The sequence below is a fragment of the Loxodonta africana genome, chromosome 7, assembly GCF_030014295.1.
Source record: "Loxodonta africana isolate mLoxAfr1 chromosome 7, mLoxAfr1.hap2, whole genome shotgun sequence".
Classification (NCBI taxonomy): domain Eukaryota; kingdom Metazoa; phylum Chordata; class Mammalia; order Proboscidea; family Elephantidae; genus Loxodonta; species Loxodonta africana.
This window is the reverse complement of record NC_087348.1, coordinates 29,595,283-29,621,755: the sequence shown is the minus strand read 5'-3', so window position 1 is coordinate 29,621,755 and position 26,473 is coordinate 29,595,283. Positions and strand designations below refer to the sequence as shown.

General features: G+C 35.3%; 1 protein-coding gene across 1 annotated transcript; it reads left to right on the top strand.

Moving 5' to 3' along the window:
* The first annotated feature begins 3,108 nt into the window (after window positions 1-3,108).
* On the top strand, window positions 3,109-4,047 carry LOC100669259 (olfactory receptor 10AG1-like). Its single transcript, XM_023542391.2, has one exon. The coding sequence runs from the start codon at window positions 3,109-3,111 to the stop codon at window positions 4,045-4,047; it is 939 nt and encodes a 312-aa protein (XP_023398159.2).
* Window positions 4,048-26,473: the final 22,426 nt, after the last annotated feature.

Sequence of the window (26,473 nt, the reverse complement as noted above, 5' to 3'; positions counted from 1 at the left end):
TAAATCTTTGGACTTAAACAGCTCTACTGAGGGGAAAAAAAGCAACTATAATCAAATCTAGACAGTAAGTATGACATTTTCTCTGTTGATATGATTTTTGTGTTGGTATTTTATATTTATTTTAAGACACTATAAAACTGAGAATCACAGTTCAACAAAAACATTAAAAGCAATCTTAAGCTAAAAAATGGACACTCAAACCTCAAATTTGGGTTTCTCACTTTCCTAATTATGAAGTTAACTAAAAACAAAATTAATACTAAAACAATTTGAGGGTCATAAAACTCAATATCATGCAGCATGTTTAATGATAGAAATAAATCAGGTACATTGCCAGAAGGTTTATTTGGAGTAAGTCACTTATAATAAGCAAAATGTTAGTTTACCTTTATTTATATATGCTTCTATGACTCACTACCCAATAACATGCTTACTATTTTAATGGAGAGTCAAATCTCTGATTTTTTTTGCTCAAACATTTAATTTCCTAGAAATATGCCCCTGTTTAGAATGGTAGAATTAAATAGTAATAAAAATAATAATTCACAAGCATGGGACTTCTTATTAAAAAAAAAAATTCCGCGTGGCATGGTTCTTTCTATCTTAAAAGAAGTACTAAAAAGTTTTAAGTTAACACTTCAATTTTCTTGAGAAGTATTGAGAAATTTGAGAAAGAAAACTTGTGTTAAAGGATTCAGGGGCGATGTCCAGTGTTTCTACTTACAGCTGCTATCAGACCGGGTAAAACCCTAACCGATGGACATTGGGCACATAATGAAAAATGATAGCGACATAAAAGTGGGCTCTCTTGGTCGGACTCCTTTTTGTGTAATAACTAGCACTGGAAACCCTTTTCTTTATATCTGAATAGATATTTTCTTGTGTCTTATGAAATTATAAGTTTAGTCAGAACTTCTTAATGTTCTCTCTTTTTAACATAAATAATGATTTCTTACAGTATACTACATTACATTCAGAATGATAGTTTAAAAATATTATGTGACTTACATTCTATTAGTTTAACATAGGGGAACACTGTGGAATAAGAAAAATTGGCCCGGTGTTATGGGAAGTTGTTGGATTAGGCGACGGTAAGACACAAGCATAAAGTCTCCTAAAACCAATAGTGAGTGTCTGTGAGTGACACACGGTTTAGAAGTCAAAGAATAGAGACTGAGATCACACTGAAACTTAATCTCTAAGAGATTCATGGGAGTCATCTCACTTGGTGAGTAAAATAATTTTACCTTTATTTATTTTCCGTTACTTAACTTTGATGATCAGGTAACGTGTAATATCATATAAATACATAGCATACATAATTGAGACCCACACGTGGAAACCACATTTGGTCTCATATCAGTCACTCTCCGTATAGTTTTATTGCATTACAATTACTTAGAAAAACGTCTTATATAGATATGTGGAAGTAGAGAGAAAAATGAATTTATGGCAAGCAGGAAAACTTGGTAAATATCAGATGCAAAAATAAAGCATACTCAAGTGTCAATGTCAAAAGTAGTAAGGATGGAAGAATGTTTCATGTAAGAGAACAGTGAATAATTTGAATACGTAACAATTTTGCTCAACAATTATATGATACTTGTCTTATTCCGGAGAGTCCTTAATTATAAATACGATCATAATTACAGAATATAACAATGCCATATAATAAACTAAATAAATTTTGGCTAAGCTCTTTATAACTTCTCCTTAGTTCTCACAACTCTGTGATAGATATTTAGGTCCATAGACTTTTTTTTTAATCTAAAGAATTATTTTAAATATTTAAATAATGGCCCAGGCCAACTAAACCTAATAGCGTTGGAAGCCTAATTTAAACTTTGGTCTAGAAAAAGAACATGAGGAGAGAGTTGAAATTCCAGCATGCGTGTGAAGTAAAAACACGTATGCAAACTCTTTCAGTTTGTGTTTCTTCATCTAAAAAATAACATGAGAACATTAATACTTATTTGAGAAATAAATGAGAAAATGTTTTGGTAATCACTTGACCTACACAGCAGTAACTCAGCTAAAACCAGTCTCCTTTCTGTTTTCCCAGATGCTACCTACTGCTATGATGGTATTATTTGCCTTCTTTCTTTAATTCCTGTGTTATTCACCTAGATCTCAATACCTGAAAAAGGTATTGAATCTCTGCATGTCTTATAACTCACTATCTAAATATACTTGCTCACATGGTCTCTATTAAACTGAATATTCTCTGCTATTTGCCTTTTTGGAAATGATGTAACACTTGTATTTTATAATAGTTTATACTGTCAATTTTGATTTCCCTGTGCTTCATTTCAGACATATCATTGAAATGATAAATTTTATGAGAATATCTAATGATAGATAGCAAGGCATTTAAAAATAAACTAAGAAGAGTTCCTGAAATAATCTCATAAATGCATGGTAAATGAAATATCTTGAAATATAATACCTGATCAATTGATATCTATTTTATTTTGGTAAATACATGAAACTGGAATACAGTTTCAAACCAAAGTGCACACACAAAGAGTAAGAGCTATAGTTATACAAGGAAGAGAAGGCACACACTGTACTTGCAAAAGACTTCGTGGAACAGTTGAGGCATTATGGAAAAATCCAATTCCAAATTTAATGGGAACAATCCCCCAGGGAAAGGTGTGACATGTAAAGGCTCTGTCACAGGATTTTGTTTGTTAATATTACCAGTAAAAGAGATTCACTTTGCTATGCCCAAAAACAGACAAAAAATGAAAATGCATAAATCGAGAGCCCATCACTTTCATGCAAACGCAAGCCTAGTATTAAATAATAATTATGATGAGATATCATGAATTTGATGGGCTCGAGCATAGCAACAATTGTGAGCCTGGCTCAGGGCCAGGCAGCGTTTCGTTCTGTGGTACATGAGGTCGCTATGAGTCAGAACCGACTTGATGACACCTGACAACACCATCATGAATTTTGCATACATTCTTTACTACTCTTCGATCTGGGAATTCTGCTGTAATTATCTTGTGGATAAAAAATTGTATATGCTAATACTACACACCTCGCTAGTCTGTAGAATTGGAAAACAGATCAAAAAGATAATTAATTTCAGTATTTTCGCAGATGGAACACCAAGAACACCTACCAGAGGTAAATCTCACTTCCTTGATGGAATTTTTTCTTTTAGGATTCTCTGATATTCCTCATCTTCAAATGTTTCTTTTTGGGATATTTTTGTTTGCTTATATGATAATCTTGATGGGCAATGGAATGATCATTCTCATAACAAGAGTTGACAAGGCTCTTCAGACTCCCATGTATTTTTTCCTGGCAAATTTTTCCTTCTTGGAAATTTGTTATGTGTCAATCACTATTCCCAAAATGCTCATGAACCTTTGGACTCAGAAAAGAAACGTATCTTTGTTTGAATGTGCTACACAAATGTGTTTTTTCCTTATACTGGGAGGTGCGGAGTGTTTGCTCCTGGCAGTAATGGCCTATGATCGCTATGTGGCCATTTGTAACCCTCTGCACTACCCTCTAGTCATGAATCACAGGGTGTGTATCCAGTTGGTGGCTGGCTCCTGGATCACTGGAATCCCAATTCAGATAGGGCAAACATATGAGACTTTCTCTCTGCCTTTTTGTGGATCTAACCAAATCAACCTCTTCTTCTGTGACATGCCCCAAGTATTCAAGCTGGCCTGTGGGGACACCTTTGTGAATGAGATGTCGGCCTACATAGTTGTTGTGTTGTTTGTCACTGTTCCATTTCTGTTGATACTTTGCTCCTACAGTAAAATCATCTCCACCATCCTGAAGTTGCCATCAGCCACAAGTCGAGCCAGAGCCTTCTCCACCTGCTCATCTCATCTTATGGTTGTGACTTTATTTTTTGGGTCAGGAATCACTACATATTTTCAACCCAAATCCAAACACTCTTCTGAAAGAGACAGATTTCTCTCTCTTTTCTATACCATTGTTGTTCCAATGTTTAACCCCGTGATATACACTCTGAGAAATAAGGACGTTATGGTGGCATTGAGAAAATTGCTACCTTAATGTGTAGCCACATTAGCCACTAATTTAAACTTATTACATCTTTTCTCATTTAATTCTGCTGTTTTATAATCAGAAATTAACTTTTAATTTGATATCCTGCCTTAGCATACTGATTATCTTTACTCATTCCTGACCTTGTCTTTTTATATCAGACTTTCTGATATCAGGGTTCTATCCACAATGGTTGAATTGCAATTAAGAATGTAATAATTTTGACAAATTTCATATACAGGGAACTAGTTTATCACTCTAACAAATTAACCGTGGTTTCAGACTGTTTACTGAATAATGTTGTCTCTCATATCTGGTTATGAATTTTACAATACCTTTTTCCCATAAAAATCATTTGCCTTTACATAGCTTTCGTTTTTGTTGAATGTTTCCCTTATGTGCTCGTTGTTTACTTTTTTTTTTAAAGAGATATCTGCTGGTAAAAGTGTATATACTAACCTTTGGAAAATATTTTTTGAAATTATGTTTTTAGACATTTTACTCATTCAACACATTGAAGTTACCTCTTTAAGATTTTCTGTACAGAGCTAAACTAAAACCAAACACATTTCTGTTGTGTCAATTCTGACTCGTAGCAACCCTATAACAGGCTAGAGCTGCCCATAGGGTTTCCAAGGAGTGGTTGGTGGATTCAAACCACCAACCTTTGGTTTAGCTGCCAAGCTTTTAACTACTGAGCCATCAAGTCTCCTTTAGAAAACACATAAGAAATAATTCAAAATGTAAACTTCACGGAACAATACTGTACTGTTTGGTGGATGTGGTAATCATTCTTTGAAGTGTTTAAATCACTTAAAATTGTAAACTCAGACTTGAAACAAGAATCAGATAAGATAGGAAGTATATTAAGCCATGACTTACTGCATTATATGACTTCATTAGACTGTATTTACAAACCCAAAACCTGTTGTCGAGTTGATTTCAGCTCATACCATCTCTATAGGACAGAGTAGAACTGTCCCATGGTGTTTCCAAGGAGTGGCTGGTGGATTCGAACTGCAGGCCTTTTGGTTAGCACCTTAGCTCTTAACCACTGTGCCTCCAGGGCTCCAATAATATATACATAAATACATATGTATACATATACATTTAATCAGAGCCCCAGCGGCACAGTGGTTAAGTATATGTGTGTGTGTATATATACATATATATATAATCTGTATTCTATATTATTAATTATAAATGGTAATTATAAATAATATTTGACTATAAATGTATGTATGCATACATATGCCTGTATGTATATACATATGCATACATAAATATAAATATAATTGTAATTATAACTATAAATGTAAATAGAAATATAAATGTGACTGTGACTGTGACTGTAACTATAAAACTAACTATAACTATAAAACAATAACTATAAAACTATAACTACAACTATAAAACTATAACTGTAACAATAACTATAACTTACTATAACAACTATAACTAATTATAACAACTATAACTATAACAATAACTACAACTACAGCTATAACAACTATGCTTATAACTATAACCATAACTGTAACAACTATAACTATAACAACTATAACTATAAACTATAACTATAAAACTATAACTATAAAACTATCAGTATAACTATAAGTATAAAAGTATAACTAACTATAACTATAACAACAATAACTATAACTATAAAACTAACTATAACTAACTATAAAACTCTAACTCTAACTCTTATAACTATAACTATAAAAGTATAACTATAACTATAAAAGTATAACTATAACTATAAAACTATAACAACTATATAGCTGTAATATATGAGGAAGAATATGTCATGGATTGGAGGAAAAATCATTAATGGCCTGTGTTATGCAAAGGACACAACCTTAAGCATGGCATTTTTTTTTTTTTAAGGATGGCCCGGGACCAGCAATGTGTTGTTCTGTTGTACATAGTGTCGTTGAGAGTCAGAACTGACTCGATGGTTGAACAACAACAAAGAGCACACCTACCATTGATTTAGTTCATCATATGACATTGTTATATCTGTAATTATGATCACATTTGCGATTAAAGAATTTCCTTAACACCTTCCCCGAGCTACAGCCTTAGGAACAAAGATATCATGGAAACAATTAGTAAGTTAAGTAATCATCACCAAACTGATTTATGCATTCAATATAATCCAAATTAGTATATGTTCATTTATGCCTTTTTTCCAAACACATTTCATATACATTGTTTACTTTTTTTTGAGTGTAGTCTGAGTCAATTGTTGGTATTGTTGGTGTTAGCTGTCATTGAGTCAAAACACAACTCATGACAAATTCATGTGTCACAGCGTAGGACTGTGCACCACAAGGTTTTATTGGTGATAATCTTTACAGAAGCAGAAATCCAGGCCTTTCGTTGGCAAAGACACTGTATGGGTTTGATCTGCCAAGCTTTACACTAGCAGCTGATTGCAAAACACTTGTGCTATCCAGATTCCTTCTTAAATCAATTGAACACTGCCTATTCTACGATTTTCAGTCTTTTGCATGCTTTACAATCATCTCCGACTTAATATAGAAATAATGCATTCTGATTGACTTGCTGTCAGGTAGGTCAGAAAAATAGATTTTAAAAACTTCCCATTGAACACTATATCAGTCAGGATGGAGAAGCAGAAGTCTATATTTAGGGACTCAATACTGATATCATTGTTTGACTTTAAGTTGTGCTTGATAATAAAAGAACTGCAAACACTTATCATAACTGCCTTTATTGTATCCTCACAACTAACTCTTCTGATCTGGAAATTGTATAGAGCACAATTTTCTACTTACCCTGAACAACTTTGTTTTATTTCAAGTAATAGAAAAGTTGAGCTTTGCGTTATGAAAATATCATCAGATTCTTAAGGAAGAAAATTTTTAAAATATTAGGTACTGTCTATATGTACCATCATTTTTTTGAATAACAATGTAAAATAGTTCAATTAAGTGTTGAAAAATAATGCTGTATATCGAGAAAAAGTTCACTTTACTTCTTCAAGACTTATATTCAAAACACAGTGATATGAAAATCAAGATTAATACAATGTACTTTTGGGAAAGCCTGGTAGTACAGTAGTTAAGTGCTGTGGCTGTTAACCAAGAGGTCAGCAGTTCAAATCCACCAGACCTTCTCTCACCTGTAAACCTATTCCTCCCATCTATCTTGTCCATATCAATAAATGACTTCCACATTTACTCAGTTGCATAAATGAAGGTATAAAAGTTATTTGTTATTATATCACTTCTCACAAATATCTGTAAATATCTACAAAATATAGCCAATTTTAATTTATTTTTCCTTTGTGCAATCATTGTCAATAAGTTGGTCTTAAGCAATTATCACCGAAGGAAACTACTTGTCTCATTTTTAAACTTCCTATATAGGGTCGCTATGAGTTGGAAGAGACTTGATGGCACTAGGTTTGGTTTGCAGTTTTTTGGTATAAGCTGTTAGGAAACCCTGGTGGTGTAGTGGTTAAGAGTTTGGCTGCTTACTGAAAAGCTGACAGTTTGAATCTACCAGGCCTCCTTGGAAACCTTATGGGGCAGTTCTACTCTGTCCTTTAGGGTTGCTATGAGTCAGAATCCACTCAATGGCAACAGGGTATAGAGATAGGCTATTAATCCAAGCTTATATATAGGGATTTTTAAAACATAGAGAATTTTTTTCACTGCTCTTTACAACTAGACAATAGCTTTACACTACTTTAAGGACGAAAAATCTAACTCTCTGAAAAATTGAGAAAATGCCAAACTCTCTGGCTTCATCTTTTTTGAATTAAAATATAATGTAGGAGGGGATGGAGCTAGATGGGGAAGTGAATGGATGCTCCCATTTACTCCCCCAGCAACTAACACACTGAATAATGAATAAAGACAATCACAGACTGAGCTCTCAGTAATCCAGAAGGCAGATGAGGTATCGGAGAGTAGGGGTAGATCCACAAACAGGAGAGAGGAGGAGCAGGGATGGGACAGGAGCTGGGATAACTTACCTGCTATCATCAGGAGCACTCGCTCATTGCAGCCATTTTATACAGGGCTGGGCAACACTCCAAACAGGGAACACAGAAAGGAAGCTAATCTTAGGAAGCTGTACCCCAATTTTTTTAAAGTGGCACAAATTGGCCATGAGAGTTCCTGGGAAAACCAATTGAGAGGCTTCGAAGGGAGGCTGTGACACTGCAAGAGACTGTTGTTACATTTTGCTGAGGCCCATGACAGATGAACACTAGGGCCAGGAGGAACTGTATGGGCAGAAGGGTGAGAAGAATACTTCACATAACAGGCAATGAAGAGGGAAACTGCTGGCTCCCTGTCCACAGCGGGATGATACTGTGGGAGAGACTATGCAGGGGCACCCATCAGGAAAGACACAGAGAGCCTCCCAGCTTTGTCACACAAAAACTGAGTCTCACCTCTTATGTTGGCATCTGTGACCAGTAATCACTCTCTTTTCCATGCCAGCATAATGAATACCAATGATCGAGCATTCAATACTCCTCTTTACATACTGGAAATAACCTAAGGATAAGAGTGTCCTCTAGTGGTTATCAGGAAAAAACAACAAATTCTCTGCCACTGGGTTGATTATAACTCATAAGGAACCTATACATAGACCAAAAGGTAGTCATTCAAGCAGAACAATGGCATACTGCATGGTTTAAAGTCAAGAAAGGAGTGCATTAGGGTTGTATCCTTTCACCATACTTATTCCTGCATAAGACAGAAGCCTGTCAATAAAGGAAAACTCACTGGGTGTTTATGAGGTAGGATTCTTAATAGAGAGCAATAGAAAAGTGGTAAACACTCTGTCAAAAGTGGAAAACTTTCGAGATCTGGAAAAGCATGTCTGACGCATTGAGATCTGGGCCTCAAAGGTTTCAGTGAATATAAAGCAAAGCAAGACCAAATAGCCAAGAGGTTTTTGAAAAATAAATCATGGTGAAAGCTAAGATAAATTAAAATAAGCTATAATATTTTAGAACCATATTATAGATAACAATAAACAGGCAGAGATAAGAACTCCTTAGGGGAAAAATGTTTATTCAATGCCTGATGTATAAAGGCCAAAGAACAGTGGAACCCCTCTACATTCCTTAGACCTAAATTAGTTGCATGTAGATTAAATGTAAACAATAATTAAACATGAATTATTAGAAAAAATATAGCTTTCTTGAAACCATTAAGATTTCTTATAATCTTGTAATTGTTAATATCTTTACAATCATGAAAACACAGTTTGAATTTGCATTCTTGATATATTGATATCTACTATTTTGATTATATAACATATTTGATAGTTATATAAAACTTTGTTTTTATATTTGCTGATATTTTATAACATATAAATGTCATTTATACTACTAAAACACAATATAAAACATTAAGAATCATTTTATAACCTGGGTGGTGGGTAGGGCAGGTGGACTACATATATTTTTATCATACACCCAAAACAATGAGTTTCAACATTTAATGAACACAAGTTAACAAATATGACCACTAAATTCAGTAAAAGTCTGAACAACAAAGGAACAATAATAAATACAAAATGACTATTACTTGTCAGGCACTACTCTTATGTGTTTCCTTAGTGAAAAATCCATTCAATCCTTATGGAATTGGTGCCCTTTTATTAACTACAATTTAAATAAGGAAACTGACGTTGAGATTTTAAGTCATTTGAGTTAGAACCCAGCTAGCGGGTGGTGAAATCTATGTAATCAGGTTCTGATTCCACACTCTTACCACTCAAGCACAACACTATCCCTGTGAGAGAAAGATAATGAACAATGAGCATTGTGTACAAAGTTTACCCTCATTAGGAATGTGAACAATGCAGATTAAGAAATAAGTCAGACTCACCATGTTTTTAGGTTAGTTTTAAGGTTTCCATTGGCACCTGCTATCTAATAACTGTTGTCATTAGAGTGCCACCAAAAATGACACATAGTGTAGGTGAGACAACATGGTGCTATAGACAGAAATACCATGCTGGCCCTCCACAGCAAAGATCTGAAAATCTAAGTAAAACAGATACAAACATCAATCTTAGAAACCTGAGTGTCAAATACAGGGATAAAGAACTCAACTAATTGCTGAATGGAATATCAACCTAGGTAATGAACTCTCAAGGATAAAACAAACCTGAAAGATTAACAGCAGGGAATCAGAGAGGTTAATCTGTAAATGGTAACAACATCAGAATAACAAAAGAGGGAATAAATGGTGTAGGCATTGAACTTTCAAATGGAGAGGAAGTCAAGGCTATATTAAGTGATTACAGCCTCATCAAACTTGGGAATATAGGGGTAGACTTAAAGGTAACAATAAAAAAAGTTAACAACCCCACTCATCAGAATAAAGAAGAAAAACATAAAGTCTCAGTAAACACAAAATCTCCAAAAATGAAGGAAATGAAAAATAATCCACAAACAAAAGGAATTCAGCACAGAGAGTAAGAGGAACAAAGGAAAAGTCAGCATCACAAAAAAAAAAAAGAAGAAGAAGAAGCACTACAGAATGACAGCAATAAACAAACCTATCAATAATCACACTGAAGAAAAATAACTTAAATTCACCCATAAAGAGATAGAGAGTGGCAGAATGGATAAAACAACAGGACCCATCAATATGCTGTCTATAAGAGACACACCTTAGAGACAAAGACATACATTTATTCCAATCAAAGGATGCGGGGAAAAAAAATCAAGCAAACAACTACCAAAACAGAGAAGGAGTGGTAAGACTAATCTCAGATAATATGGAGTTTAAAAGAAAATCCACCAAGAAAGGAAAAGAAGGACATTATATAATGATTAAAGGGAGAAAGCTATCATGAAGACACGACCGTAATAAACATCTATGCACCCAATGACAGGGCTCAAGAATAAATAAAATAAACTCTAACAGCACTGAAAAGAGAAATTGACAATTCCATAATAATAGGAGACTTCAACATACCACTCACGGTAAAAGACAGAACATCTAGAAAGAAACTCCACAAAGATACAGAGTATCTAAATGCCAAAATCAATCAACTTAACCTATTACACATATATAGAACACTTCACCCAACAGCAGCAAAGCACACATTCATTTCTATCACACATGGAAAGTTACCCAGAATAGACCACATCTTAGGTCACAAAGCAACGCTCAACAAAATCTAAAACATTGAGATAATACAAAGTACATTCTCTGGTCACAATTCCATAAAGTAGACATTCATTACAGGAAGAGTAAGGGGGGAAAAAAAAATCAAATACATGGAAACTGAATAATGCCCTGCTTAAAAACTGCTGGGTAATACAAGAAATCAAAGATGGAATAAAAAATCCCTAGAATCAGACAAGAATGAAAAAACATCACACCAAAACCTTTGGGGTACAGCAAAGGCAGGGCTCAGAGGTCAATTTATAGCAATAGATGCACACATCAAAAAAGAAGAAAGGGATAAAATCAAAACATTAGCTACAAAACTTGAACAAATAGAAAACAGCAAAAGGAGACCACCACGGCCAGAAGAAAGGAAATAACAAAGATCAGAGCAGAATGAAATAGATAATAGAAAAACAATAGAAAGAATCAACAAAACCAAAAGTTGTATTTTGAAAGGATCAACAAAATCAATAAACTATTGGCCAAATTGACAAAAGGCAAACAGAAGAGGACACAAATAACCCAAATAAGAAATGAAATGGAGGACAATACAATAGATCCAGCTGAAATAAAACAGACCATAACAGAGTACTATGAAAAGCTATACTCCAACAACTTTAAAAACCTAGGAAATGGACAAATTTCTAGAAACATACTACATACCCAAACTAACATAAATTGAAGCTGAAAATAAGGACAGACTCATAAAAAGAGAAGAGATTGAAAAGGTAAAAAAAAAAAAAAACAAACTTTCAACAACAACAAAAAAGCCCTAGCCCAGATGACTTCATTGGAGAATTATAACATACACTCAGAGAAAAGCTTACACCAGTACTACTCAAATTATTTGAGAACATAGTAAAGGATCCTGCCGAATTCTTCTAGGAAGCCAGCATAACCTTGATACCAAAACCAGGCAAAGACACCACAAAAAAGAAAAGAAAATTACAGACTAATATCTCTCATGAATATAGATGAAAAAATTCCCAACAAAATTGTAGCCAATAGAATTCAGCATCAGATTAAAAAATAATACATCACGACCAAGTGGAATTCATACCAGGTATGCAAGGATGGTTCAACATTAGAAAATCAATCAACGTAATGCACCACATAAATAAAATAAAAGAATCACATGATCAATCCATGCAGAAAATGCATTTAACAAAGTCCAACACCCATTTCTGATTTTTTTAAAAGAAGCTCTCAATTAAAACAGGTATAGAAGGAAAATTCCTGAACATAATAAAGAACATCTATACAAAACCAACAGCCAACATCAATATAAATGCAGAGAGGCAGAAGCATTCCTCTTGAGAAGAGGAACAAGACAAGAATGCCCTTTATCACCATTCCTAGTTAACATTGTGCTGGAAGTCCTAACTAGAGCAATAAGGCAAGAAAAAGAAATAAAGGGCATCAAAACTGGTAGCAAAGAAATAAAACCGTCCATATTTGAGGATGATATGATATAGTACACAAAAAACCCAAAAGACTCCACGAGAAAACTACTGGAAATAATAGAAAGTTTCAGTAGAGTATCAGGATACAAGATAAATGTACAAAAATCAGTTGGATTCCTATATGCCAATAAAGAGAAAGAAAAAAAAGGAAATCAGGAAAACAGTACTATTTCTGATAAAATAGCCCCTAAAAAAAAAAAAAAAACAAACAAAAACTTAACCAGGAATGTAAAAGATCTATAGGAAAAAAAAAAAAAAAACTACAAAACACTACTGCAAGAAACCAAAAGAGATGTACATAAATGGAAAAACATACCATGCTCATGGATAGGTAGAATTAACATTGTGAAAATGTCAATTCTACCCAAAGCAATCTACAAATATGATGCAATGTTGATCCAAATACCAATAGCATTCTTTAAAAAAATGGCAGAACTAGTCATTAACTTTATATGGAAAGAAAAGGGGCCCCAGATAAGTAAAGCACTATTGAAGAAGAAGAATAAAGTAGGAGGGCTTGCACTGCCTGACCTCAGAACCTACTATACAGCTAAGGTAGTCAGAACAGCCTGGTACTGGTACAATAACAAACACATTAACCAATGAAACAGAATTGAGCAGCCAGATGTAAATCCATTCACCTATGGTCACCAGATTTTCAAAAAAAAGCTTAAGATCTATCAAATGGGGAAAAGACAAATGGCTCTGGCAAAAATGGATGTCCATCCTCAAAAAATTAAACAGGACCCATGCCTTACACCATACACAAAAACTAATTCAAAATGAATCAAAGACTTAAATATAAAACCAAAAACTATAAAGATCACAGAAGAAAAAAAGTAGGCTCAATGCTAGTGGCCCTAATACATGGAATTAACAGGATACAAGCAATAACTCACGATACAGAAAAACCAGAAGATAAGCTAGATAACAGGGGTCTTCTAAAAATTAAACACTTACGCACATCAAAAGAGTAAAAAGAGAACCTACAGAATGGAAAAAAAATTTTGGCTGAGACAAATCCGATAAAGGCCTAATCTCTAAAATCTATAAGAAAAACAAACACCTCTACAACAAAAAGACAATCCAGTTTAAAAATGGGCAAAGTATATGAACAGACACTTCACCAAAGAAATTTAGGAGGTTATCAGAGACTCGAGGAAATGCTAGAGATCACTAGCCGTTAGAGAAATGCAAATCAAAACCACAATGAGATACCTTCTAACCTTGACATTACTGGCATGAATCAAACAGAATATAACAAGTGGAGAGGGTTCAGGGATTAGAACTTTTACTCACTGCTGGTGGGGATGCAAAATGTTACAACCATTTTGGAAAACGATATGGAGCTTCCTTAAAGAACTAAAAATAGAAATACCATATGATCCAGCAATCCCACTGCTAGGAATATATCCTAGAGAAATACAAGCCATCACATGAACAGACATATGTACACCCATGTTCACTGCAGCATTGCCCTCAATAGCAAAAAGATGAAATCAATCTAGGTGTTCATCAACAGATGAGTGGATAAACAAACTATGGTACATACACACGATGGTATATTATGCAATGATTAAGAACAATGATAAATCTGGGAAACATCTCACAACATGGGTGAATCTGGAGGGCATTATAAGTGAAATAAGTCAATCACAAAAGGGCAAATATTGTATGAGACAACTACTATACAAATTCATGAAAACGTTTACATACAAAGAGGAACAGCCTTTGATGGTTATAATGGAGGCGATGGGTGAGAATGGAAAAACACTAAGTAAACAATAGATAAGTGGTAACTTGGAGAAGGGTAAGACAATATACAATACTGGAGAAGCCAGCCAACATGTCCAAGGCAAGGTCGCAGAAGCTCCATAGACACCTCCAAACTCCCTGAGGGACCGGATTCCTTAGCTGAGGGGTGTGAGAACCATGGTCTCGGGGAACATCTAGTTCAATTAGCATAATAGTTTATAAAGAAAGTGGTTTATACTCTACTTTGGTGAGCTGTGTCTGGTCTTAAAAGCTTGTGAGTGGCCACCTAAGCTACACCACTGGTCCCACCCCAAGTGGAGCAAGAGAAAGTGAAAAAAATCAAAGACACAAGGGAAAGATTAGTCCAAAGGACTAATGGACAACAACTACCAAAGCCTCCACCAGACTGAGTCCAGGACGACTAGAAGGTGCCTGGCTACCACCACTGAGTGCTCTGACAGAGATCACAATAGATGGTCCTGGACTGAGCTGGAGAAAAATGTACAGCCAAATTCTAACTCACAAAAAAAGACCAGACTTACTGGTCTGACAGAGACTAGAAAAACCCCTGGAGTATGTCCCCTGGAAATCCCTTTAGCTCCATAATAAGCCCCTCCTGAGGTTTACCCTTCAGGAAAAGATTAGACAGCCATAAAAGGAAAGGAGACTAAATGGGCACACCAGCCCAGGGACAAGGACTAGGAGGCAGGAAAGGAGAAGAAAGATGGCAATGGGAATGTAAGGTTGAGAAAGGGAGAGCGTGGACATGTTATGGGGTTGGCAACCATTGTCACAAAACAATATGTGGATTAATTATTTAATGAGAAACTAGTTTGCTCTGTAAACCTACAAGTACAATATATTTTTTTAATTTAAAAAAACGGAATTTTCGCATAAGTAATTTTTTAAATCTTTGATGAAAATTTCTCGTGTTTTGAGCCCCGGTGGTACAGTGGTTGAGAGCTATGGTAAGCTACGGCTGCCAACCAGATGTTCACCAGCCACTTCTTGGAAACCTTATGTGGCAGTTCTTCTCTGTCTCATGAATCGGAATTGACTTGACATCAACGGGTTTCGACGTTTAAAGTCTTGTAGTAAATTCATTTTTCATGCCCAAACACACTATACCAAAATAAAATGAAGGAAAAAAAAAAAAAAAATGACAGATAGCAACCCCAAATGCCAGAGTAGAGCTGCCACATAAGGTTTTCTAGGCAGTGATCTGTACGGGAACAGATCGCCAGGTGTTTCTCCCACAGAGCCACTGAGATGGTTCAAACAACCAGCCTTTCAGTTAGCAACCGAGCACTTAACCATTGTGCCACCAGGAATGTTAGCCGTCAGGCCTGTGGTGAATGTGGGGACACGCTGTTTGAAGTAAAATAACTCAATCCTTGTTCTGTCAATTAGTGTTTACTTCTGCCTCTCCAGCAATGGAATAGGGGCAAGGGGATGCTTTCTCCCAGTCCTTGAGAGTCAGACAAATCGGGAATGTTTATCACCTCCAAATATAATTATAGTGAAAGAATTGAGAGGGAGTACTAACTCAAGGCTAAGAAAAATGCCGAGGACCAAAGTTGCAGAAGTATCCTCCTGACATAGTGAAGACAAGCAGTGCCTCAGACATAAAAAATGCCCGTGTGACAAAAACAATAGCAAAATGATATGAAGTAAAACTTAAAAGTAAAGTGATCATATGAGGCTAGAAATTTAAGACTTATGCTTAATATATTTCTCCCCATAAAGAGCATAGAGGGAAGTGAAATTGGGGACATGTTAAATTCTTAAATGTGATGAAAGAGCCTTCTATTTTTCTGTATAATGTTTGGTCTTATCCCTTGTTTACAATGCATTTAGTAAGCTAGGTTTTCTATTCAGGGGCTCCCATTTGTCTGAGAGCCCATCATGATATAAATATAAAAATTTTAGTTTCTGCAAACCAGAGTTGACTTTGTTTTCCTGAAAGTTACTCCATGATCATAAATAGCTACCACTACGAAGTAAACCGGTACACATTCATGATAAGAAAATAAGGAGAACATGTTCAAATGATGTTAACGAGACATGATTTACTAAAAGGTCTATCAAGAGAATCATCAGAAATAAAGAAGAAAGTTAAGCAGGCACTAGATAAGGAATTTGAACATTTTCCTGCAGGTAATATAGGATGATTAAGAATATTTCTTTTTCGAGAACATCCATGAGCTCTGACTGTATTTTGTAAATAAAGAGGACATGAAATAATGTTCTATGCAGAGACTACAGAGAAAGTCTGGCCCATCATGCAAAAGGTGTTTGGAAAAATACACCAAATTTAATTGCAAAGAGGAGCAATTAGCAAATTAGGCATGACCCAGGAGAAGATAGCCCCACAGGGGATAAGTGACTATTTCCTATATAAAGAGAACTTGATATTTCAAAAACAAGTTGAATTCTTGTTTAAAAAATGGAATACAACTTAAAAAGTTTAAATATTTAAAAAGACACAAAAATACCATAAAAGAGAAGTGACTGCAGCAAAAACAAAAAGGGTAACTATAAACTCTTAATATGTCAAAAAAAAAAAAATGCTGTATTTTAATTCAAGAGTATAATTTGAGGATCAGTATTCAGTAAAGAATATCAAACTCCTGAAATAATGAGTATACCTTCGTCTGAAGATGTATTCACTCCTTAAGACTGCAGCTATAGACTTCTATCCGAATTAAAATGTTAAATTAAATGTGTTTGAAGCCTTTGAACTGCATATAATTCTCCCTAATTAGTCCATTGCTAACAATAATAATAGTTAATTTTAAAAGTTGCTCATTTTAAGAAATAACCTCTTAAGGAAACTAGAAGCAAAGAATGATATACTCGTAAGTATTAATGAAATACATTTTGTTATGCTGATAATAAAGGAAATATTGCCATTATTAATGAACTCACTTATATGATAAGGACTCTCTTCCTTTTGGGGAAAATATGAAACATTTCTTTATTCCAAATTATAAGTTCATAGACAAAAATATTTAGCTCAACATTTTTGGTTCATATTCTATTATGGTATACATTACCCCAATAAAATCAATCCATATACATGGAAGGACTAAGACCCAATACCTGATAACTGTATTTACTAAAAGTTTTGCATGTTATTTTGATTTCCCCCAGGAACATTTTATTTTGCCTTAAAATAGAGCATTAAGCCCAAATATTCTTATGAGTAAAATATATAAATGGGAGAAGATTGTATTTTTTAGCAATAAGATCAATTTTTAATGAACAAATAAGTATGAGAATTACTAGAATCTTAATGGAAGTTTAAAGAGTTCGCTTTTTACATTCTCACTGCAATAATCATCTTTAATCACCCTTTTTCACATCATGGCTGATATCATTTTCTAATAAAAATTCAATGTAATGTAATTTATAGTTATATGTAGCATACCATGTTGGGGCATAACCTTGTGCTATATTCTTATTAAACCAAATCATAGGATGCAATGTCAAGGGAATAAAAGACACGCATATAGTCGAATAGCAGACTCAAGGGCTCATCAGTGAAATAGTGTTAGATTTCATAGGCCAGAAATTAGACAGTAAAATATTTGAAAATCAGAACATATGTAAAGCAGAACCTGTCAGAAAAGGAAAACTCACTGGGTATTTATGAGGTAGGATTCTTCATAGAGAGCAATAGAAACATTTTACGACTGCACCCTATCACAGGCAGAAAACTTGTGAGAACCATGAAAACGTAGCAGTTTTCATGCAGTTCCTCTGAATTCTGTCTCTCGCAGGTGTCACTGTATTATGGACTATATTGATTGGAAAAATATTCCTAGGTGTTGATGAACCTGATAGTTAATTGAGTTGAGATTTTCAGCTGGTTCTACAGCTATAGATGCCTTTTGCCCTCACGATAGCCTATAAAGTGCCTGTGTGCTTCAGTCACATTCTTATGTACTTAGCTAATTATTATTTTTTTTCCAAAATAAAGACAAGAGAGCTGGTGTACCATTCATATGTAAGTAAAATTATTTGGTGTGTAAAAAGGCTTACACCAGCTTATAACTCACGGATCTTGTTTTCAAGACCAGTATTTCTTTCAGGACTTGACTCTCTTTGATCCCGTTGGCTTACTGAGTGAACACAAAAGTGTTTGATAAAATATATTAAATAAAGTATTAAAATGGAGTGGTTTAGGAGATAATGTGAACAGCAGACAGAAAGAAGAAAATATTCCAGGCTTCAAAAAAATTGAAAAATATTCAATAAATAATACTATCCTGATTAGCTAGAAATTATAAATCTCCTTTACATTAGACACCATTCTATTTCCAAGGTTATAAAACAAAAATCTTAAAACAAGATATAACCAGATCGAAGTGCATTGCATATATTAACTTAATAAAGGTTAACAAGTTTGTGAAAGCCCATTATTTTTCCATATCAAACCTAGGGACCTGGAAATACCTTGCAATAAAGTTGAAATCCAGAACATGTAAAAACCTGGAAAATTTTTGTGAAATCTTTGAGTCTGAGTTTTTTAGCCTCTAATGAAAAATGGGGATATAAACACACCTTGTTTTAAAACAAAAGAGTAACAGTATGATAAAGAAACAATTCACACCTGGCACGAATATAATTAAATGGTTCCAATATAACCCTGATCCACAACCAGTGCCCATGGAAGTAGCAGTCTAAAAATCAAAGGACATATTGCATTGGGCAAATCCTATGCAAAAGACATCGTTATAGTGTTAAAAGCAAAGATGTCATTTTAAGGTCATTGCACCTGGTCCATGTCATGGTGTTTTGAATCACCCATAGGCATGTGAAAACCGGTCAATGAATAAGGAAGACAGAAGAAGAATCGACACCTTTGAATTACAGTGTTGGTGAAGAAAATTGATACGCCATGGACTACAAAAAGAATGAACAAATCTACAGATCTGTCTTGGAAGAAGTGCAGCCAGAATGTTCCTTAGAGGCAAGGATGGTAAACCTTCGACTCACATACTTTGGACACGTTATCAGAAGGGATCAGTCCCTGGAGAAGGACATCATGCTTGGCAAAGCAGAGGGTCAGTGAATGAGAGGAAGGCACTCGATGTGATGGACTGACACAGTGGCTGCAACAATGGGCTCAAGCATAGCAGCAATCATGAGGAGGGTGCAGGACTGAGCATTGTTTCCTTCTGTTGTACATACGGTCACTATGAGTTGAAACCGACTTGATGGCACCTAAAAACAACAACAATATAAGCCATAATGAGCCCTCTTGGCACAACAGTTAAGCCCTTTGTTGCTAACTGAAAGGTTGGTGGCTCATATTTGCCCAGCAGCTCCATTGGAGAAAGAATTTACGCTCTGCTTCCATAAAGATTACAACCAAGAAAAACATGTGGGGCATTTCCACTCTATCACATGAGGTTGCTATGAGTCGGAATCAACCTGATGGCACTCAATAACAACAATATAAGCCCAACGATAAACCTGAGCAGATCTCTTTGAAGAAATGACATTTGAGCTGAGTCCTAAATAGAAAGAATAACTATGTAAAGAACATTCTAGGCAGATGAAAAAGCAAAAGAAGATCCTTAAGGTTTACATTCTAAGAAATCTGAAGAACTGATTGCCTGGGCAGTGGTGGTGGGGGGGGGGGCGGGTTAGCAGATGACATTGGAAATAAAGGCAGGGACCAAGTTATACAGCAGTTTTCAATTCCTGGAAATAATTTTGGATTATTCCAAGTACAGTGAGAATCCACGAAATTGCTTTTAGCAATGCACTAAAATGATGGCATTTATACCCTTAAAATACCCACACTGGTTTGTCTGTACACAATGTGTTTAGTGGAACAAGGCTTTTACAGTCATCCCAGAAATAAAAGGACAGGTTGAACTAAGGAGTTAGCCACAGTTGTTGTTAGGTGCCATTGAGTTGATTCTGACTCATTGTGGCCCTACACACAACAGAATGAAACACTGTCCAGTCCTGTGGCATCCACACAATCATTATGTTTAAGCCCATTGTTGCAGCCACTGTGTCAATCTATCTCATGGAGGGTCTTCCTCTTTTTCACTGATGCTCTACTTTACAAACATGATGTCCTTTTCCAGGGACTGATCCCTCCTGACAACATATCCAAAACATGTAAGACGTAGTCTCGCCATCCTCGCTTCTAAGGAGCACTCTGGTTATACTTCCTCCAAGACAGATTTAGTCATTCTTTTGGAAGTCCATGGTATATTCAATATTCTTCTCCAACACCGTTAAAGAGTTGGCCATAGAGATGAGGAAAATTGGCATATTTTGAAAGTTCAGGCATAGTGAGTGATGTGTGGCTATCATATATCTGTTCATGAGGATGTGAAATTTAGATCCAGAAGCTGGCAAATAAACCCTTTACCTCTCCAAAGACATGATCTCTCACCTCCACAGAACAGGATTTCCAGTGACCAGAAATCATGATTACAGCAATACTCTAGAACATGATCAGAAAAAGAAATAACTGGAAGGAAAGCATTGTAAGAAGGTTAGACAAGATTATAGGGACTTATTTTGATAATGATGCTTTAATTTAACTCTAATGAAAGAAATATAGGTATAAGAGAACAATAGAAAATAACATATGTTGGATTAAATGGATTATATATCTTGAGGTTGTATATTAATAAATAATAAATACAATTATTGCTATATAGGAGGTGGTGATAGAGAAAGTTGTGAAATAGAATGTCTGGCCTCAATGGCTTACGCATTCTTTAAAAGAGATGAGACAGGAACATAAAAATGGAAAGCAAACATGCAGAACCGTATTCTCCAAGTTACAAACAAAAGGAAAAGGAGAGTATTATTTGAGTATATGGTGTGAGTGATTGGACTGTATGTGTAAATGAAGATTAAAAGCAAGCAAACAGAAAGCTTTCAAAGATACGTGTAAAATTTAAAGAAAGAACGGTATTTACAAAGAGGGAAGACTTCCAAAGAAGGGAAGTGGTTTGAGGATTTTCCCCATTAAAAGAAAGGGGAGATAAGAATATGATTCTACATTTATCTGGATTAAAGAGCTCAGTTGTGTTCTCCCCTGTTGTACTGGAAGATGAATAAAAATGTATAGCTATGGGTCTTATTCCACTGCTATTCGTAAGGTTCTCACTGGCTAATTCTTTCCATAAGTAGAACGTCCGGTCCTTCTTCCTAGTCTGTCTTAGTCTGGATACTCAGCTGAAACCTGTCCACCATGGGTAAACCTGCTAGTGTTTGAATACTGGTGGCATAACTTCCAGCATCACAGCAACATGCAAACCCCACAGTACAACAAACTGACAGTCACATGGGGGTGTTTTCAATCAACCTCATATGCATGTGAAATCTAGATGATGAATAAGCAAGACTGAAGAATTGTTGCCTTTGAATTGTGGCGTTGGCAAAGAATATTGAATATACCATGGACTGCTAAAAGAATGAACAAATCTGTCTCAGAAGAAGTACAAACAGAATGCTCCCTAGAAGCAGAGATGATGAGACTGTCTCACATACTTTGGACATGTTATCAGAAGTGATCAGTCCCTGCAAAAGAATATTATACTTGGTAAAATAAAGGGTCAGCAAAAAGGAGGGATACCCTCAATGAGATGGATTGACACAGTGGCTGCAACAAAGGGCTCAAGCATAAGAATTGTGAGGGTGTCACAGGACTGGTCAATGTCTCATTCTGTTGTACATAGGGTTGCTATGAGTTGGAATTGACTGGACACTATTATCAACAACATGGATTTTATTGAAATGATTAGAATGGAAATCTAGAATTATGAATCAGTTGTATACACATTTTACTGACTGAATTGCTTTTCTCTGCAGGTGAGTTAATTGTTCCTGGTTTCACATCAGATCATCCAGGATCACAGAAGGCAAGTGTCAGAAAGAAACGAGAAATGATAAAGCCCAATGCCTGTGACGCTTTTCAGTTATAAAAAAGGAAAATGCAACCAAGAAAAGCAAATCCACGGACAGAAAATAAATTAAAAATGACAGAAACCAGAATCACTACTAATGATGGAATTTGTTCTGTTAGAATTCTCTGATATTCCCAAATTTCTCTGGTTTCTTTTTGGAGCATCCTCAGTCATTTATATGATTATTCTAATGGGCAATGGCATCATAATTCTAATAACAAGAATAGACACCACACTTCAGATTTCTGTGTATTTTTTTCTCAACAATTTTTCCTTTCTAGAAATCTGCTATGTGTCTGTCACTCTTCCTAGAATGCTTATGGATCATTGGACCCAGAAGGAAATATTTCTTTTTTCGCCTGTACTACACAAATGTGCTTTGTCCTCATGCTTGAAGTCACAGAGTGCCTTCTCCTGGTGGTGATGGCCTATGACTGTTATGTAGCCATTTGTAACTCTCTGCACTATCCTTTAGTCATGAACCAAGAGATGTGTGTCCAGTTAGTGGCTGGCTCCTGGATCAGTGGGTTTTCTGTTGAGATAGGGCAAACTGGATAGATTCTTTTCTCTGTCCTTTTGTGGTTCTAATCAAATGAATCACTTCTGTGACAATTTTCCAATCCTCAAACTGGCCTGCAGAGACATCTTTGTCAATGAGATGGTGGTCTAAATATTTGCTGTAGCATTTGTCATTGTTCCTTTTATGCTGATACTTGATTCCTATAGCAGAATTATCTCAACCATCCTCAAGTTGCCATCAAACACAGGATGGAGCAAAGCCTTTTCCACCTATTCTTCCCACCTCATGGTTGTAGTTTTAGTCTATGTGTCAGAATAAAACTCTTTAATTTCTAGGAAGGAAAAATTCCTGAGAAAAAAAATACATGGGAGCCTGAAGTGTGGGATCTATTCTTGTTGTTAGAATTATGATGACATTGCCCATTAGAATAATCATATAAATGACTGAGAAGGCTCTAAAAAGAAACCAGTGAAATTTGGGAATATCAGACAATTTTAACAGAACAAGTATAAAACTGTTTAAAACCCAAATCCAACCAATGTGAAGAAACAGACAAACTTCCCTCTCTTTCCTATACCATTTTGACCCCAATGTCTAACCCCATGATACACAGTCTTCAGAGCAAAGATGTTACAAAGCATTGAGAAAATTTCTTCCCAAGTCATTAGCATTATGACATATTCGAACTAACAGAACATTTACAATCTATTGATAAAACCAACATCTACAAAAAAGAGGGGCAAATCATTTGAGTAAGCACTTTATCAAAAAAGATACACAAATATCACATAATAACAGATAAATATGCTCAACATCTTTAGTTATTAGAGGAATGCAAATTCAAACCACAATGAGACACCACAACACTTCCATTAGAATGGGAAAAACAATTAAAAATTCTAACAATGCCAAGTACTAACAAAGGGGTGGAGCTACTGATAGTCTAATACACCTGGACAGCTGGAGTGTAAAATGGTATAATCACTTTGGAAAACACTTTGACTCTTTCTCAAAAAGCTAAACATATACCTACAATATGACCCAACAATTCTACTCCTAAGATTTGTTCAAAAAGAAATGAAAACATATTTCACATTAAAAATTGTACATGGTTATGCAACAACTATACCCATAACAGCCAAAACTTTAAAACAGCACAAATGTCTATCAATAGATGAATTAATAAACAAATTAATGGTATATATACCCAATGGGGAAACCCTGGTGGAGTAGTGGTTAAGTGCTACAGCTGCTAACCAAAGGGTCGGCAGTTCAAATCCACCAGGCGCTCCTTGGAAACTCTATGGGGCAGTTCTACTCTGTCCTATAGGGTCACTATGAGTCGGAATCAACCCAATGCCACTGGGTTTGTTTGTTTGTTTTTTTTGGTATCCAATAGAATTCCATACTGCAATAAAGTGGAGTTAACTTCATTTAAATGTACAGCAGCATAGATGAATCTTAAAAATCATACTGAGTAGAGGATTCCAGACACAGAGTACATTCTGATTGTGAACGAACTACACTTACAGAAAACTGAAGAGTGTAGGAAAGGAATAGATTGCAAAAATGCACAAGGAAATTTTGGTGATGATATAAGTGTTCTGTGTTTGATTGTGGAAATAGTTTTACACTTGTCTGTCAAGTCTCATCAAACGGATTGCAAAGGATGCATTTTATTGTATGTAAATTATTCCTCAATAAAGTTGCTAACATAAAAGTAAGATAATATTGAAAAATGACAATAACATAGTACAGAAACAAATATATCTGAAACCTATTAAAATACATGACTATGTACTAAGAATAATTATTCTATTTATGAAAATGTTCATGTTTAAACTTTAATGTAAATGTCATACATGATATATGTTATCTTTGTTTCTTAGTGCACTATTATGTTTTTGAAACTAGCTTTTAAGTGTAATAATATAATAAAATTTAAAAGTCTCAGGACTGTCTAGGTTAGAACAATAGATTATATTGATGCTTCTACTGATGTTTCCATCACTCCTCTGTCGCTTTGTCATATGTGGTGGCATGCATGTTGCTGTGATGCTGGAAGCTATGCCACAGCTTTTTCAAATTCTAGCATGCTCACCCATGGAGGACAAGTTTCAGTGGAGCTTCCAGACTAAGACAGACTAGGAAGAAGGTCCTGATAATCTACTTCTAAAAAATTGACCAGTGAAAACCTTATAAATAGCAGCAGAACATTGTCTGACATAGTGCTGTAAAATGAGTCCCTCATGTTGGAAGGCACAAAAATACAACTGGAGAAGGGCTGTCTCCTCAAAGTAGAGCTGACCTTAATGACATTACTGGAGTAAAGCTTTCAAGACCTTCATTTGTGAATGTGGCATGATTCACAATGAGAAGAAACAGCTGCAAACATCCATTAATAATCAGAAAGTAGAGTGTGGCAAGTAAGAATCCAGAAAATTGGAAGTTGTCAAAAATAAAATGGAATGCATAAAGATCTATATCTTAGGCATTAGCGAGCTGAAATGGAACAGAATTGGTCATTTTGAATATGAAAATCATATGGTCTAGGCCAAGAATGACAAATTCAAGAGAAATGGTGTCATATTCATTGTCAAAAAGAACATTTCAAGATCCGTCCGGAAGTTCAAGGCTGTTAGTGACAGGGCAATCTCCACACACTTACAAGGAGACCAGTTAATACAACTATTATTCAAATTAATGCACCAGCCACTTTTGTCAAAGATGAAGAAACTGAAGATTTTTACCAACTTCTGCAGTCTGCAATTGATCAAAAATACAATCAAGATGCATTGATAATTGCTGGTGATTGAATTGCGAAAGCTTGAAACAAAGAAGAAGGATTCGTAATTGGAAAATATGTTGCTTGTGATAGAGATGATGCCGGAGACTGCATGGTAGAATGTTGAAAGACCAGAGATTTATACCTTGCAAGCACATTTTTTTCAACAAAACAAATGGTGACTATACATGTGGATCTAACTAGATGGAATGCACAGGAATCAAATTGACTACATCTGCAGAAAGACATGATGGAAAGGCTCAATATTGTCAGCGCAAGGCCAGGGGTAGATTGTAGAACAGACTGTCAATTGCTTATATGCAAGTTAAAGCTGAGGCTTAAGAAAATTAAAACAAGTCCTCAAGAGCAAAAGTGCGAAGTTAAGTATATCCCACCTGAATTTAGAAACCATCGCAACAATAGATTTGAGGCATTGAACACTAATAACCCAAGACCAAAGAGCTGTGGAATGACATCGAGGACATTGTACATGAATAAAACAAAAGACCATTATTAAGACAGAAAAAAACCAAAATGGGTGTCAGAAAAGACTCTGAAACTTGCTCTTGAGCATCGAGTAGCTAAAGCAAATGGAAACAGAGACAAAGTAAAAGAGCTGAACAGAACATTTCAAAGTTTGGCTCCAGAAGACAAGATAAAGCATTATAACGAAATGTGCGAAGACCTGGAGTTAGAAAACCAAAAGGGAAGAAATCACTCAGCATTTCTGAAGCTGAAAAAGCTGGAGGAAAATTTAAGCCTTGAGTTGCAATATTAAAAAATTCTAT

Excerpts from the sequence above, each read along its gene's own strand:
- LOC100669259 (XM_023542391.2), top strand. The coding sequence starts at position 3,109 with ATGGAACACCAAGAACACCTACCAGAGGTAAATCTCACTTCCTTGATG.